Raw genomic sequence first — 16,903 nt, forward strand, 5'->3', positions numbered from 1 at the left:
TGTAGCCCATCCCAGGGAATTTTGTCATCTACTTATACCAAGCTCAAATCAGATCCCAGGCTTAGTGTAGGTGGGGCTAGCGATCCTCCACCTCAAAATAAGTGCAATCAAAAGTGATGACTTAGCCTCGGATGCGGACTTCCCGTTCAGATATCGACTATCACACGTCCATGGATATGCTGATGATCTCAGGGAATCTGGCTGACTAAACCTACTGGACCAAAGGGGGTGCCACCCGGAATGTGTTGACTCTGAACCCACCTGCGCCAAAGAACCATGTGCCCTAAACTAAATAGTATTTTTTAATAAAACTTGAATTCATTTACGTTAAGAAAATATTTACCTGTCGTATTTCAAAATAGAGGAGGAGTATTATCTTTTTAAGCCTAGGAAAATCAAAATATTTAAAAATTATCATTAAAAGCTGAAAAAAGATAGAAAAAAAAAATATGCTCAACTGGTCCTTTAGCTACAGGGCAACTAAAATAGCAATTGTACCCTATATTTCCTAGGGAATACCTTATTTTACCAATTTTACTGGCCAGGTTTTTATTCTACAGTAATTGTAAAATATCGGTAAAATAGGTAAAATACCAATTTTACAGGGTTCCGTAAAATTACGGTAAAATACCCAATTTTACCATTTACAGCACTATCGTATATTTATACGATGTATAATGATTTGTATATTCATTAAATCCCTGAATTCTTCATTTATATTGATATCAGATCAGCGAGTCTGATTACGATCTTGGCTCTCAGATTGTTAGCCGCGGGTCTCTGAGGAGCTGCCGTATCGTCGTAAGGGATGCGCGAAATATTCGATTAAACGAATCGGGTAAATTCGTCGGAATTCCCAATTCTCGAAATTTTTCAGCTTTGAGCTGTCAGAAAAAAATTATAGATGTGGAAAGTAAAGATTGATGAGAATGGTGCTAATGATCATTTGACCTTGTTGCACCAGTCTGTAACCTCCAGTGAAATTAATTTGTCTTGCGATATGTAAACTCTTTTGAAGATCACCTGATACATCTTGTTGAATGGTAATTTCAAACAGACAGTAATGAAAAAATTACATGGATTCAAGACCCATTTAGAGCCACTTCAGATCTGGACTTACTTCCTTAGCAGAAGAGGTTACGTATTTAATATATGGTATGCTTTACCAAAACTTTTCTTTGAATACTTACATATTACTTCGTCTTGTAGTGTTGCAGTGGGATTGATCTTTGCTTGATAACACGGGACTCTGAGTTAAAGCTGAGCTGCAATAACCTGCCGCAGGGCAACGAATCAAATTCCGGTTTCATGATTATGTGAAAGCACCTTTATTACAATCCATAGAAGAAGAAGATTGCTTTAAGTAATGCTTAACCCAACCCCACAAAACGATACACTCCGAACACATGGATGAATCAACACAAAACGATATAATCTGCCTCATATTTGGTCTTAGGAAACCCACAAGTACTAAGTGTCTGCTTACTGAAAGTGGATTAACAACAATAAATGAAAGACGAAGCTTTTTTTGATAAAGTATCTTCCAAAAATTGAAGCACATAACTCACACACCCTGCATAATTGGTTAAGAAACTCAGCCATGTATAGAGGCATTACAAATGAGTATGCCAATACTCAGAAGAAGTTCCCAGTGCCATCAAAGTCTATTACACCTACTTTTCCCCAATCCCCTCCATGGAGTTGGTCAATTCCCATAATAAATATTGATTTTTTAAAGTGGACTAAAGAACTCACTACCTTTGCTTTCATTCAGAAAAAAATTGCTGAATTTAATACAATTACATATGAAAACCACTTCAAAATTTTCGTTGATGGGTCCAAATTGAATGAGAAGGTGGCAAGTTGTGCTTTCCTCCCACACCTGAGCATGGCAATGGGTGAAAGAATGTATAAAATTGTGTCTATAGTGTCTGCAGAGTTAAATGCCATAAGCATGGTATTAGAACACCTTATGAATAATAAACATTTGATTGCTAATTCACAAATGTTAAAGTTTACTCTGACTCTTTGTCAAGTCTTGAGTTGCTGTCTTCAGCTCCACAGTATAAGTTGGACATAGACACTTATCATTGTCTTACTACTATTAATAATCTTGCTTCAAGAGGCATAAGAACTTACCTTCAGTATGTTCCAAGCCACTCAGGTATGAGTGGTAACCATCAGGCAAATGAAATAGAAAAAATGCTATAAATATTGACCAACCAAGCGGGAGACCAATCTCTGTTAGAGATATCTACTGTTAGAGACTAACGGATGTTACGCTTAATAAGAACAATCCAATTCTATCTCCCTTTCCCAACAAGGTTTTTTCTTAAATTTATCATAGAATTCGTTCTGGCTCAAACAGACTAAATTTTCTGGCATTCTCCTATCAGTTCCCTAATTCAAGTGGCTCAGTTCCCTCTTCCCCTCTTTGCAGGTATTGTAATATTAATAATGAAACAATTGACCATTGCCTATTTGGATGTAGTATGCTGACGTCTGCACAACATACCCTGCATTGTAAACCGTTAAAGTAATTCAAACACCACAAAATATCGCTATCAGCCAAGAGTCTAGCTCACTAATCCTGCACACAGAGCACATAACTCAATATCTATATTCTTATATTTCAACTCCTATAATCAAAAGATTTACTGAAAGAAATCTGAGGATATCCAATATAAGAGGCAACCAAGTCAGTAGCTCTGTTCAGCTCACAGAGTGAAACAAAAGGAAAAGGGCTGAATAGTCTCGACTGGAAATCCCGCCTGCTGAAATAGAAGAAGAAGAACCCCCGAAAAGTCTTTTTTATGCATGTTTTAGTCTTATTAATTAACTTGAAACATCATATATAGTAGGTGTACATTGGTGGAGCAACGCTTTACCGATGTAGACCTCTCATAGACGTTGGAGACGCTCTCATAGACTTTGCATATGGAACCCAGAGTTCGAACGCAGCTATAGCAAGACATTGCTTGGATGTAAGTTTGATTCCACGCTTATCCAAATAAGAAGAAGAATAAATCTTGTCTTATAAGTAAAGTGCTATACAGTAAACTGTTAAAGTGCTTCAAACACCACAAAATTCGAGCATCAACTAAAAGCCTGGCTGACATGACCTGCACAAAGGGTACTGAACTCGAAATGTATACCTTGATTATATAGTTCTTGGAATCGAAAGAGCTACTGCAAGACATATAATTAAAACCGAGCTACCAGCTACAATTAAAAACTCACCTGCAAGAAGTTTGTATATATGTTCTTAACTTATTAGTGGATTTAAACCTGCAACATCATATGTAGTAGGTTTACGTGCAAAGGTGGAGCAAATGTGAGAAGGGTAAAGACTACTAGTATGTTACCTAAAAATTTTATATTTGATTACCTTATTTACTAATTTTAAACACTCTTTGATATTTTGAATATTTAAATTAATTAGCAGTTTTTACTATAGTAGTAAAGTAAAAATTACGTCACAACAGCAGCTACGTAGTATGGCAACATTTGACTGAGTTTTAAGTCGTCTAGTAAAGAGGGCAGCTGCAATAGCATCGCCTGAAGAAGAAGGACAAGAATTTGTTGTCGAGAAAAGGAGAAAGAACCAAAGATTGGGTGTCAACCCAACCCAGAAGGAGAGGGCTCTGAGATTAACGACGCACTTCTCGATTGTCTACAGTTAATTGATGGAAGTAAGTATTTGTCCAGGTGCTTGTTACTTCATACTTACTAAAAAGTTTTGAGGTCCTTTGCTGCAAGTTTCGAGAACTTTCTGGTGCAAACCATATGGGGCAAAGGGCAAAACATGGGACAGAGGGTAAGAATTAAAAGACATAAATAACAACGAATCCCACACTGTTTTTCTTTCATAGAAACAAAGAACGGGTAAAACAATAGGGAATTTCTAAGACAGTGAAACTTGCTGAAACTCAAATGAATCTTTCGGCTAAGAGCAGTCTTCATCAAATTTTTTTTATTTAAAAAAAAAAAAACACCATAAAATACAATCTTTAAAATATAGTAAAAAATTATTAAAACAGTCTGAGAATGAACTTCGTTGAAGTAAGGGTTCTGGGACTGTTTTGATAATTTCTTAACTATAGTTTAGTAGATCGTTTTCTATTGTAAGTCTTGTTTTATTTATTTCAAATTTTTTTGCTGAGGACGACTCATACATATAGAGCCAAAATATTCATTTGAGTTTGAGCAGGTTTCACTGTCATAGAAATTCCCTATTGGTTCACCTGTTGTTTTCTTTAATATCGGAAAAAGACCAAGTCCTCAAATTTTGGGGGAGGAGTGAGGGCCGGATTGTGCCCTCCTCTGTGGTATGTGTGCTTGTGCTCACTAAAATCATATTTTTCAATGTGTAAAACATTTTGCAGATGCCTTGTATGATGAATTTTATTTATTTTAGATATTTACTTGGGAGAGGAAAGCATATTCGAGATCAGACTTGGCCCTTCATCGACGTAAAGGTGATGTTGACGACAAGTCATTGAAAGGACATCCTCTCTGTGAGTTTTGTGATCGTCGATATTTTGATAAAGACGAACTGTATCGACATCTAAGGAAGGATCATTTTTTCTGTCATTTTTGTGATGCAGATGGCAGGAATGATTTCTATGGGTAAGGAAATTAGATTTGATTTCTTCGCTAACTTAATAACCTTGAAAAATTTTTCTCTTAAAGTTTATCTTCCAGTGAAACGTGTGATTTTGCGACAGCAACTTACACTGAAATGACGGAATATTTAGTTTGTTGGATTCGCTAGTTTCCTATATATCCATTCATTAAGACACAGTTATGATACTGCTTAAAAATTTTCTTAGAGTATGTTCCACACTTGCTGAAAAAATCGAACAAAATTTTCCTATGGTCGCATGTTTTCAACCGATTTTTTACGTATTTTTACTTTTTCAATTAAAATTTTCCTATGTTTGTATGTTTTCAACTATTTTTTTTACTTTTTTTTAATTAGATTTTTTTATGTTTTCAACCGAATTTTTATTTATTTTATAATTAAAATTCTTCTATGTTCGTATGTTTTCAACCAAAATTTTAACATTATTTAATTTTTTTTTAAATAAAAATTTTATGAAACTTGTATGATATACGCCCTACCTAGTGTGCTTCTAATATGTTTCTCTGACACTCAATATGTTTCTCTGACAATTCTAATATGTTTCTCTTACAATTCTAATATGTTTCTCTGACAATTCTAATGAAATATACCAAAGTATGATAAAAATATAATACTTTAGAAATAAATTTGGGCTATATATTTGCATATTAGAGGGGGGGGGGTTAAAGTATAGCGGGTCTGCATGCCTATTGTGTTAGGTACAATTATTCTGCAAATTATGTAGTAAGAGTTGTTTTCTAACTTCCTACTGTCCAAATACTTTACCCCCCCCCCTAATGTGTAAATATATAGCCTAAATTATATATTTTCCATTTATTCTGTCACTTCTCTTTGTCTTGTACCACATTTTTCTATGTTTGCATGTTTTCTATCAGTTCTTTACGTTAAAAAAAAAAATAACAATTTTTCTTTGTTCTTATGTTTTCAAACAGTTTTTTACATATATTTTTTTTTTTAACTTTTCTGGAATGAAAATTTTTCTATTTTTGATTGTTTTCAACCATTCTTTATGTTTTTTTTAATTAAGATTTTCCTATATTTGCGTGTTTTCTACCAAATACTTTTTCTAAAAAAAAAGAAAGAAGGAAAAAAAAAAAAAAATCAGCCAAGCCAAGAAACGCAATTTGTAGTTAAGCGGAATCTCAGCGTTCGAATTAGGACTGTAAAAACCAGCAAGAGGGGCCTGTGGCCTTTTTTTTTTTTTTTTTTTTTTTTTTTCAAAGCTTGTGTTTGACAGTCTTTTGACAAGAGGCCTTGAAATATTGTTAATCCCTTACTTGGCTGGCTTCCTCAAGAAGTAAGTGAGCTTCTGCTTTAACGGGTTGCTTCTCAGCCCGTTCCTCGTCAACCGTTTGCTGCTTTACCTCCAGATGCAAAAAGCTGTGTCCCCTACATCATGGAGGAAATTATGAAAAAATCTTGCTAGTTTTTTATCATCTGTACAAGGCGCTCCTTTGTTTTTGGATATGTGGGTTTGTATCTCTTCTTTTTTAAGTTTTAAACATATCTCTCTTATTGTTTTTTATATTTTATTGGTTATGCTATGACTTTAACATGCTATGACTAATGTACATTTTTATATTTTTTGACGAATTTTATAAGATGTCAGTTTTAGATAATGCTTAATAGATTATTTATTCATTCTGTTAAATTAAGTGTTTATAGTGTATTGTTGTTTTTAAACCTTTTTGATGTCTTTGTGCTGTTTTTTTTTTGTCTTTTGACGCCAAAATTCGAAATCGATTTTTAATTGGCTTTTTCTGGCGAGGCTGCCCAAGCGCCTGGGAATTATGGGTTTAACAGCTGTGGTATGAATTCACGAAAATCTAGACGGGAACAAATTGTATTATGTGAAATCTTGGGGGAAGGGTGAAAGTACTGCATTTTTCTATTTTTCAATTAAAATTCTGAAAAAGGCATTTTGCAACGAAAATACCCCTTCAAAAGGTATTTTTCAAAATCTAAGAGAAGTGAGCAGAACAATTTAGAGAAGAGACGTGCCCTCCCCTTTCAACAGAAAGAATGAATTGAATTCATTCTAGTTGGATATCCGTTGACAGTGCATCCTCCTTAAGCGTTTCTATAAGAATTGATACTTCATTCTTTGGAACCAGATTCCAATATCTATATGAGTTTGCATGTTCATTCGTACTGCTTGAATTTTCTTCCTGGCTTCTGCTATAGGTTCTAACTTTGGCCACATAGTCATAATATCCCCTATAAGAAGCCAATAGTTACAATGACGCTTCCCCTTAATGCAATCACCATTATTGCAATAACCCTTCCACTAGATATGAAAGCAATTTTCCTTGGAATGCTTGTAGTGTTTCTCCCAGTGTTCTTTTGCTTCGTCGGCATGAACCTGATGAAAGTTTTGTTTTAAATTGGCAAATGATATTTTTTCTGGTTTTCCAGTTTTAGCAGGCCTTGTGATAACAAATGATTTGTCATAGCTCAGCTTTCTCTTGATTCTTCTGGTTGCAAGAACTGGTACATATCTACAACCTTGACGAGGCTTATTCAATAAATAAAATCCTTCCTGATTGTCGCTTGCTATCTCGTACCTAGACACCATTTGCCATGTTATCTCTCTTTCAACTTTAACTTTGCACAATATAACTTTTGATGGAGCAGTGACTTGTCTGTAATCAAACCAATTGGATTCAAGCATTTTTACTTCTCCCAGATCCAGAATACCATAATCGTAATTGTTCACGTCCTTTCCTTTATTCTCCCTTTCCTTCTTATATTTTCTTTCCTTCAAACGGGTATTTGCTATCTAATTTGATTGCAAAGCAAGGTTCGAAAATTGTCGATAATTAGCATTAATATTACTATAAGTCCTTTCCTTCTCCCAGATCCAGGATACCATAATCGTAATTGTTCACGTCCTGTCCTTTATTGACAACATGTGCTAAAATGTCTATGTAAAATTCAAACATAGCGTTTTGGAAACGCACTTTCACACCTAACAGTCTGTTTAAAAACCTTGCAATTTTGTCGTTACATATCAGGTTTTCAAAATCAGGCAACATTCCAACCGAGACGAGAGCTGCACGGGCATCTTCCATAAAGTTCCCTTGATAATTTTCAGGTTTCTTGACATCCCCTTCTTCTTGGCGCTCAATAGCTCATTGATAGTTTTAAAGGTAATTGGCCGTATTCGCTGTAAATATTAAACTTGGATAAACACCTAGCCGCTCCTGCTTTTCGGTCTCTGTGAGTGAGTGCATCAAGGCATTCCAGCCATTTGGCTACAATAGACGCAAATTGACGCTCACCTGCAAGGTCAGAGACGAGGAGTATATGCGCAGGTGGATGCATCTGATTCGAACGATGAGTTCGACCCAACTGCTGAGTCGCTCTGTCTTCACTCCATGGAAGTTCTAGGGTGATGTGAACTCGTCTTTTTGTGTTCAAAGCTGTCTTATAAGCATGCGATGAAATACCGCCACTCGCAGCGTCACTGATGATAGCAATGTTTTTATCACCATTTTGAAACCTTTCTCGTTCTCGCACAATCAACATATTGGTTGTTACCTTGGCATCAGCACGCGATTCGAATATGGCATTTCCTAGGTTGTCTTTAACCATTCGATGTTTTTGACCGGTTATCTCAGCCACTTCATTTGGGCCCCTAAGTTCATCAACTATTAGATCCAGCGTGTTTGGAGGTAGCTTCTTTCCCAATTTTGACACTCTTTGTAGAATTTCATTTTTCATATCGGAAATATGATCATCTAACCTCATCATTTTAGTCTTCAGTATTGACAGTGTAGCAGCTTTGCGTTTTCTAATTTCATCAGGTAGTACATTCAGCTCTTCTAAATTATTTTTGTTCAAGCACTTGTTTGATATTGTCAACTCGGTTGTGTCTTGGATAATGGTTTTCGACAAGAAGTTGGATGACACCCATGACCGTTGATACAAAACTCGTTCTGTCTTCTTCTTGATCAGTTATCTCTAGGTTTCGAGTCTCACCGGTAGTATGTAAACCAGTGACAACGCTTATGCCATTTTTTACAGCTTCCCTAGCCATTTTTACAGTAATATCAAGTTTTGAACTTACTTTGGTCCCGGCCATCCTCGTGGGACGTTTTGGGTCCACTCCTCTTGCTAGCTCATACGTAAGGGCTCGGTACATTGCTCTGTCTGGTGCGATACATAATAACTGGGCTATATTGACGTTGTTGAAGTGGCAATTCTCCATCCATAGTTTTCATGGTCGGTCTCATAGACGAAGGCCATGGAGGGCGATTCCTTCGAGGGCGATTTTCGGGAGGCGGCTCGGCTCCATTCGCTTGACGTGGCTGAACCAGCGCAGTTTTTGTTTATTGATTTTGCTGAGAATGGTTTCAGTGAACTGGAGCCTTTGACGTACTTTCACATTTTTGATTCGGTCAGTGTATTTGATTCTAGCAATGCCCCGGAGGCATCTCATCTCAAAAGCTATTAGTTTTCTCTCGTGTTCGGTTTCAGGGTCCATGTTTCACATCCATAAATAACTATGGGGATTACTAAACTGTTGAATAGGTGCAACTTGAGTTTGTTGGATAGGTGGATACTTTTCCAGAGGTTGGCTAGTCTTTGGAAGCTAGAGCTAGCAAGTGCAAGTCGATGTTTAACGTCAGAGCTACGGCAATTATCTGAGGGGACTTGGCTACCAAGGTACAGGAAGTGGTCAACCGTTTCAACCTGTCTCCGCCTATAGTGATAATGGGCGGGTTGTCCAGTTCACGTCTCGTAGTTACCATGACTTTGGTGGTGCTGGCATTGACCTCCATCCCGAACGGCTTTGTTGTATTGTAGAGTTTATCAGCTTGTGCCTGCAGTTCTTGTGTAGAGTTGGCTGGCACATCAATATCATCAGCGTAGGCAAGATTGTCTATTAGCAGCCCTCCTATTGTTGCGCCATATTCCGAATGCATCAGTGACAGAACGGCATTTAGAATGAGGTTGAAGAGATGTGGTGATAAGATGTAACCCTGGAGAAGTTCTGACGAATTTGTGAACTCTTGTGACAACCCATAGCGTTTATTACTTAACCTTGGAACTGGTCATACAGACTCTTGATTATTTGGACTACCTCAAAAGGGATCCCTTAGTGAAGATGGATATGCCAGAGGCCTTCGCGCCATATCAGGTCAAATGCCTGACGGAAATCAACGAATAGCGGGTAGAGCTCTTGGTTAAATTCAATGTATCGTTTCATGAGTTGTCGAACGACAGATATCTGATCGATTGTTGATCTCCAAGGGCGGAAGTCAGCCTGATATTTTCCAATGGCAAAGGCAGTTGTTGCTTGTATGCGTCGGAGTAGGACTTTTGTCAGGACACGTGACTGGTGGCTCGTGAGGCTGATCGGACGGCTATTTCCGCTCTCTTTCTTTGACCCCTTTTTGTGAATGGGTACACTGGCAGCCTTGCACCACTGACAGGGTAAGTCTGGTTTCCCACATCGCAGATACAATGACATGGTACAGATCAATTATATCATCTGATCCGACGTTAATGAGTTCAATGGTGACTCCGTTTGGACCAGGGGCTTTTCCATGTTTGAGCGTCTTGATTGCTGGCTCGGTTTCTGACTTGAGTGGGGGTGGTGGTCTGAGTTCTTGGTTGGGTATGGGGAAGCGGGTTAGTATTTCAGGATCTGCAGCTAATGGGGGATTCAATTTATCATTAAAGTGTTCTTTCCATCTTTCAAGTTTCATCTTTGAATCGCTAATGTCATTTTCCATCTCTGTCCAGGATCACTGACGTTTGCAGCTCTTTTTTCGGCTTAACTCGCCTACCATTCTGAAAACTGCATCTTTCCCCTTCTTGAACAGTACTTCGCAGTCTTTGCATTTCTTCCGCAGGTGGTTACGTAGTGCCTTTCTGATCTCTCGCTCTACTCTTTTCTTGAGGAGCTTGTAAGTATCCCGGCTGTGGCGGTCAGATTTATTGCAAAAAATTCACTTATTCTCGCATGGTGCAATATTATCTATCATCCATGGTTTTTCATTAGGAGTTTTCTGTCCAAGGACGTGCTTCGCTGTCTCTTTGATTGCGGATGTGGCCTGCTCGGTCAGGGAGTCTATCCCATTAGCGGTGGTGAAGGGAGAATGATTTTCCTGGATATCTCGGAATTTTTCAGATAGAGTAGAAGTGTATATCTGCGTTTTTTCGGGATCCGTGACCAAAAGTCCCCATTATATCGGACCGACCGGTATTATCCGTACCTACTATAGCGTACAGCTATTGCAGTCTTTTTCGGTTTTCTCATTTCATTTTCAGGTGTCAGGCTTTTCGCCCGGTAACTTTCGTCAAAGACAATGAGTCCATCGAAATCTGACCCAAATCTTCTGTAATCATTTGTAAACGCGTGTTATAGGTACATCTGCCAGATGACCTAGCAATGAGGGATGCATATATGCTGAAGAGGACTCTTTTCTTGATATTTCCATTTGCTGAAGAATTCATATCTGCATATTTAAGCCTATGTAGTGTATAGACTTTGATTTTGTCAACTCCAATGTTTCTGAGATCCCTTTCTGCGTCAATTTTCAAGTCAGAGCTGACAGACACACATAATATTTTCTTTCGTTTCAAAATATAGTTTTCCAGAATAATTCCAGATATTGTTCTACCCTTCTCCATACCAGCATCATCACCAAGTAAAAAACCGGCTTTTTTGCCGCCAGGAATTTGCTTTTCATGTTGTTGACGATCATACGTGATTGATTCAAGCTGAATGATGGAACGTTTTTGCTGCTCAGTGACATCACTGGGAAGAGATAGGTTATAAGTAATATCAGGATGCTTAACACTTGAAAGTCTTGAAGTTTCAACGGTAGGATCTGGGTGTGCGTGCCCAACTTTAAGTTTTGCAGGCATATAATCTACATAGGTGTTCATGAATCCTAGCTGCTTATCAGAGTCAATCAGCTCCTCCCATTGTCCGTCAATCGTTTGGGACGAATTTGGATTCCTTGTCGCAATACTTTGTCTTATAATTTGTCTACTGCCTTTACTTTTTAATTGAGAAAGCAGGTTCGTTTCCTTTAAGCCATATGTCGAATCCGTGGGAACAATCATTGGCTTTCCTATACCATATGGCACTGCTGGACGTTCGAGTCTTTGCAGTAACTGAACCGTATGTTATGCCACTTTCCTTTCTGTGCCAAAATCATGCAGCATTGCTGGACGCGTTGGAGTCTATGTAGCAATATAATCTAATATGCATGCCATTTTCGTTTTTAATCAATACAGGGTGAAACTACTGGACGCTTTGGAGCATTTGTTGTGATAATATTTGGTATGTATGCCACTTTCTTTTCTGTGCCAAAATCATACAGCATTGCTGGACGCGTTGGAGTCTATGTAGCAATATAATCTAATATGCATGCCATTTTCGTTTTTAATCAATACAGGGTGAAACTACTGGACGCTTTGGAGCATTTGTAGTGATAATATTTGGTATGTATGCCACTTTCTTTTCTGTGCCAAAATTTGCCCCTAATGGAAAGCCAACAACACCACAAACATTAACATCAGTATTATGCAATACTTCATGAGATAATGACACATATGTTGGATTAATACAAACCGGTGCAAACATTATTCACATTATTCAGTTCAATGATTTTATAACACTACATTATTTCAGTTGAATGATTTTATAATCAAACCAAAGTATTTTGTAGTAAAAGTATCTTATATTATAAAGCTTTTTCCTGTGTGTAATATTCGGTCTTAATCACATTGTGTTTTAAAATCTTGTCAAAAGATAAGTGTGTTGTATCATCATGGATATGATGAAAATTAAATTAAAAATATTGAATTGACATTTTTATTTAACTTTCTAAATCTTAGTTTTTATGTTTTACTTTGAACAAACTACTTTGATAATGCGTTACTTTTTACAAACAATTGAGTCTAAAGGCATTAACTATTTTAGTGTTTGATAACCAAGTTCAAAACTGTCAATATTGTTAAAAAATAGCGAAAAAAAGTTTTAATGTTGCTCCTTAATTTCAGGTTAAAAAACTTGTTTTTTTAAATTGAATTTCTGATTGTTTTTTAATAACGCCAGGATACCTAGCTCCCCCTTCCCACAAAAATATCCTCTGAGAAATTCAATCCTGGCGAAAATTTACCCCGAACAATTACCCTTAAGATCTCCACGCCTAAAATCTAATCGGTAAAGAAAAAGCAAGACATATAAAGAAATCATGTATAGGAATTCTGGCAAATTCATCAAGTGTAACATTTCCCCTGAAAAGTTCACCCCCCTGGAAACTTCCCTCTCCATGGAAAATTCCTCCCCTCCCCACCCAAAAATGTATGTATATTCCCAATAACAAATAAAGCAATGGGTAAACTTTATAACATAAAAACCTTTCCCCAGGGGCTGAAGGGGGTCATTTTGTCTCTAAAGACACAGTTATTGGGTCTTTCAACTATACTGAAGAAAAAAGCTATCTCAAAATTTTGAACGGATGATTTTGGAAAAGGGTGGTGTGGGGGGGGCCTAGTTGCCTTCCATTTATTTTGTCACTTAAAAAGAGCACTTGAATCTTTTATTTTCATTAGAAAGAACCCTCTCTCGATGGTCTAGGCCCACTGGGTCAATACGATCACCCCTGGAAAACAAAACAAAAAACAAATAAACACGCATCCGTGACCTTTTTTCTGGCAAAAATTACAAAATTCCACATTTTTGCAGATATGACTTTGAAACCTCTAAAGAAGCGTTCTTGGAAGCGCTCAATCTGCTTGAGTGATTTTCATTAAAATTCTATGACTTCGAGGGGGTCTTTCCCCCTTTTTTGAAAATCAGACAAATTTTCCCAGGCTCGTAGCTTTTGATGGGTCAAACTAAACATAATGAAACTTGTATATTTGGAATCAGCATAATAAGCCAATTTTTTTTTATATATATCAATTGGTATCAAAATTCAGTTTTTTAGAGTTTCGGTTACTATTGAGCCGGGTCACTCCGTACTTACAATTCATTACCACGAACTGTTTGATTACTCATCAAAATCCAAACAAAGATCATTGAAATATTGATCGTTTTTTTTCTGCGTCGCCAAAAGTATTGTATTTATGAAACTTTACAGTTTCATGAAATGTAATTAAACAATTAGAAAAGGGTTTCAACTAAAGTAAGGAGCAAGTTTAGAACTTAAAGCAAATATAAATTACTTTGTATATAAGGGGGACTCCTTCTCAACACCTTGCTCATTAAACAAAAGTATTTTCAGTGCTTTGAAAAATCTTATCTTTCCAATTGCAAATTTTGTTTAAAATTTGGAAAAAAGCCAAACTTCACAGTAAAGAGTAAGGAGCTAAGGAGGAGACAGCCCGCTTTATATAAAGAATAATCTTTCCAAATAGGTTTCAAATCTGTTTCTTGCTTTCAGTTGAAAAGCTCTTTTTTCATTTAAATTTTGATTGTTTTCCAAATCATACCCAGGCCTAACCAAGATATAATTTGAGATACCTGTCCCTTAAATCCCTGGTAAATTGCTTTTAAAATGTGTAAATCAATAATTATACGTGTATTAGTACCATCCAACGTCTAAATTTTCAATTTCAATTTTGGATATAATTTGAGTATACTTAAAAAATTGGCGATGAATAGTAATTTTGGAAAGAAGTCCTTAATATTACTACAAAATAATTTCGTTTGGAAGAACATAAGTATTATTGTATGTGTGAATGGAAATTCTGGAGAATTTTGATCTTCTACATAACTGAAGCCATCACAACCTCTACAATAGGATTTTCTTATCGATAAATACATTACATATATATGTTTAAAAACATTGAAGTACTTCATACAAATAGAAAAAGAACATAACACCATTTAAAATTTCTGAAAACTAAGTTCCTTGCAGCATTTGCCACCCCAAAGAAATTCCCTGGCGGGGCTGATGATGACCTGCCTTGCCTTTTCCACCTCTATGCTGGTAGAAATGGGAATGTAACATTTTTGCTGTATAGCGAAACAATTAAATTCATTCCTACCCCCCTACCTCTTCCAACATTTATCTGAAGCCTCATGAAGAGTAAGCAGTTTATCCATTAAAATATTTTTTTTGGGAAGCTACCCTGCCCCCGCCTACACAATGACTAACATCTCCCTTATTATAGCTGATCCGCAATTACAGATTGCCAAACATGCCACCGTGTGGCATTGCTTCTTTTACAACTGGAAAACCAAAAATACAGTTATTCATACTTTTAAATCAATTAGCTTCTCAGAATTTTAAATTGATTGCAAATTCATCCTCTTCGGGGTAAAGTCGTAGTTTTGTGCCCTAAAATAGCAAGAAAACAAGACTTTCCCCTTGACCAATCTGTATGGTCACTTAAAAAGGAGCTTTAAATTTACGTTTGAATGATCTCCCTCCCAATTATCTTGGACCTTCGGTTTGATACAATCATCCTTGGAAAAAAAAACAACAAAACAAATAAACATACATCGACGATATTTCTTTTGAAAAAAAAGCGAAATTCCACATTTTGAAGATTGGAGCTTGAAACCTCTACGGTAGGGGTCTCTCATATGATGCATCTAATAAAAAGCTTTTTAATAAGATCGCTTGTTGTTTTTTTTTTTTTTTTTGGGGGGGGGTCCCTTTTTTCAAAAATGAGGCCAATTTTCTCAGATTTTTGGTTTTGGGTACGTAACAATAAACTGAAAGAATTTTAAATATTTAGAATTAGCATAAAAAGCCAATACTGCCGGTGTAGCAATTGTCATGAGAATTAAATTTTTAGTTATGGTGAATATTGGTCCAAGTCACCTTTTACCTCCAGTTTTTTTTCGCAAATAATTTGATAAGATTCTCTTGTGAAAAATTTTTTTTATGCAGGCAGGATGATTTTTGAGTATCTCTACTCCTTATGTAAACTATTCTAAGGCGTAGGAAATTGTATAAAGACAAGTCTACATCTGTTATAATCTACGAAAGCAATCTTTCTGTAATTTAGGGTTTAAGTTTGATTTTCTTTTAAAATTAAATGCATAATAATTAAATATATTATTGATTAAACAAATTGATCCTTTTGCCGGGAATCCTTGCGGTTTAAAATTTACTGTATTTTGTTTCATTTTGCAGGCAATTTAATTACTCTTTTTATTTGAGGGTTCTTTACTAAAAGTATTTAAAAATAAACTTATTCCTACGACGAAAAGCCTGAAATATATTCCTTGTCACCCAACCACCACTGATATTTGGCGTTTGCCCCCCCCCCCCTGGAAAATTTTCTGCCGGCGCCCTTGGTTTTACCCCTTTTCAGTATGATGTAAAAATAAAAGTCCAAAATAGGGATAAAATCCTTTTTAATAGACCGTGTATAATAAATTTCACAAAAAATACCAGATATTTCGGTCACATATACAGTGACCGTCATCAGTAGTAAAACTTACTACTGTTTAGAGTTTAGACTTACTAGTAAAGAGTTTAGTTTTACTAGAGTTTAGCCTAACGCAGACCTCACGAGGTGACAACGAAAGTTTTTTTTCTTAATTTATGTCGCATATTTAGAAGAGGAGGCATTGACTTTGGTAATTTCCTAAGCTGAAGACAGGCTCTCGTGGAATATTTTTTCAGTTGGTAGGAGGATAAAATAACAGTTCAAAATAGGGATAAAATCCTTTTTTAATAGATAGTGTATAATAAATTTCACAAAAAATAACAGATGACGGTCACTACTCAGATGACGGTTTTACTACTGATGACGGTTACTGTATATGTGACCGAAATATCTGGTATTTTTTGTGAAATTTATTATACACGGTCTATTAAAAAGGATTTTATCCCTATTTTGGACTTTTATTTTATCGTCATGGAAAGGCAGTGTGGTCTCCGAAATTATATAAGTATGACATAATTTCTTATTTTGACTAACCATGTGACGTCATGAGAACAAATGGGAACTAGTTGTGACAAGCATAAAAAAGGAAAAGGAAATGATACCCTTAGAATATTCTTCGAAGCTAATATAGTCATAATTTAGCCTTATTTAAAAAAAAATCTGGTGGATCAGAATTGTAGGTTTTGAGTAAATTAAAAAAAAAATATTTGGTGTTCCAGGATTTCAATTAGTTAGTTATATTCTCCAGTGTTGCCGTTAGGTCTTTTGGAGCTTATTGCAACCTCAGTTTTGCTATTATTACAAACTAGAGAATTGTATTTATGTTATCCATTAAATTGAAGCTTATTGTGAGGTGTCTCTATGGTGACAAATGTGATATCTCTG

General features: G+C 36.2%; 1 protein-coding gene and 1 pseudogene across 1 annotated transcript in view; one reads left to right on the forward strand and one right to left on the reverse strand.

Moving 5' to 3' along the window:
- Positions 1-16,903, forward strand: part of LOC148954630 (E3 ubiquitin-protein ligase ZNF598) — a 71,204-nt gene that overhangs the window by 7,692 nt on the left and 46,609 nt on the right. Inside the window, exon 4 of the mRNA XM_089086658.1 lies at positions 4,418-4,629. Within this exon, the coding sequence (XP_088942784.1) occupies positions 4,418-4,629 (212 nt within the window). The remainder of the gene's footprint in view (positions 1-4,417; positions 4,630-16,903) is intronic.
- Positions 6,726-7,716, reverse strand: LOC148954631 (protein strawberry notch homolog 1-like; annotated as a pseudogene).

This window comes from Artemia sp. Qi Xiang Cuo, chromosome 3 (genome assembly GCF_049724085.1).
Source record: "Artemia sp. Qi Xiang Cuo chromosome 3, ASM4972408v1, whole genome shotgun sequence".
Lineage (NCBI taxonomy): Eukaryota > Metazoa > Arthropoda > Branchiopoda > Anostraca > Artemiidae > Artemia > Artemia sp. Qi Xiang Cuo.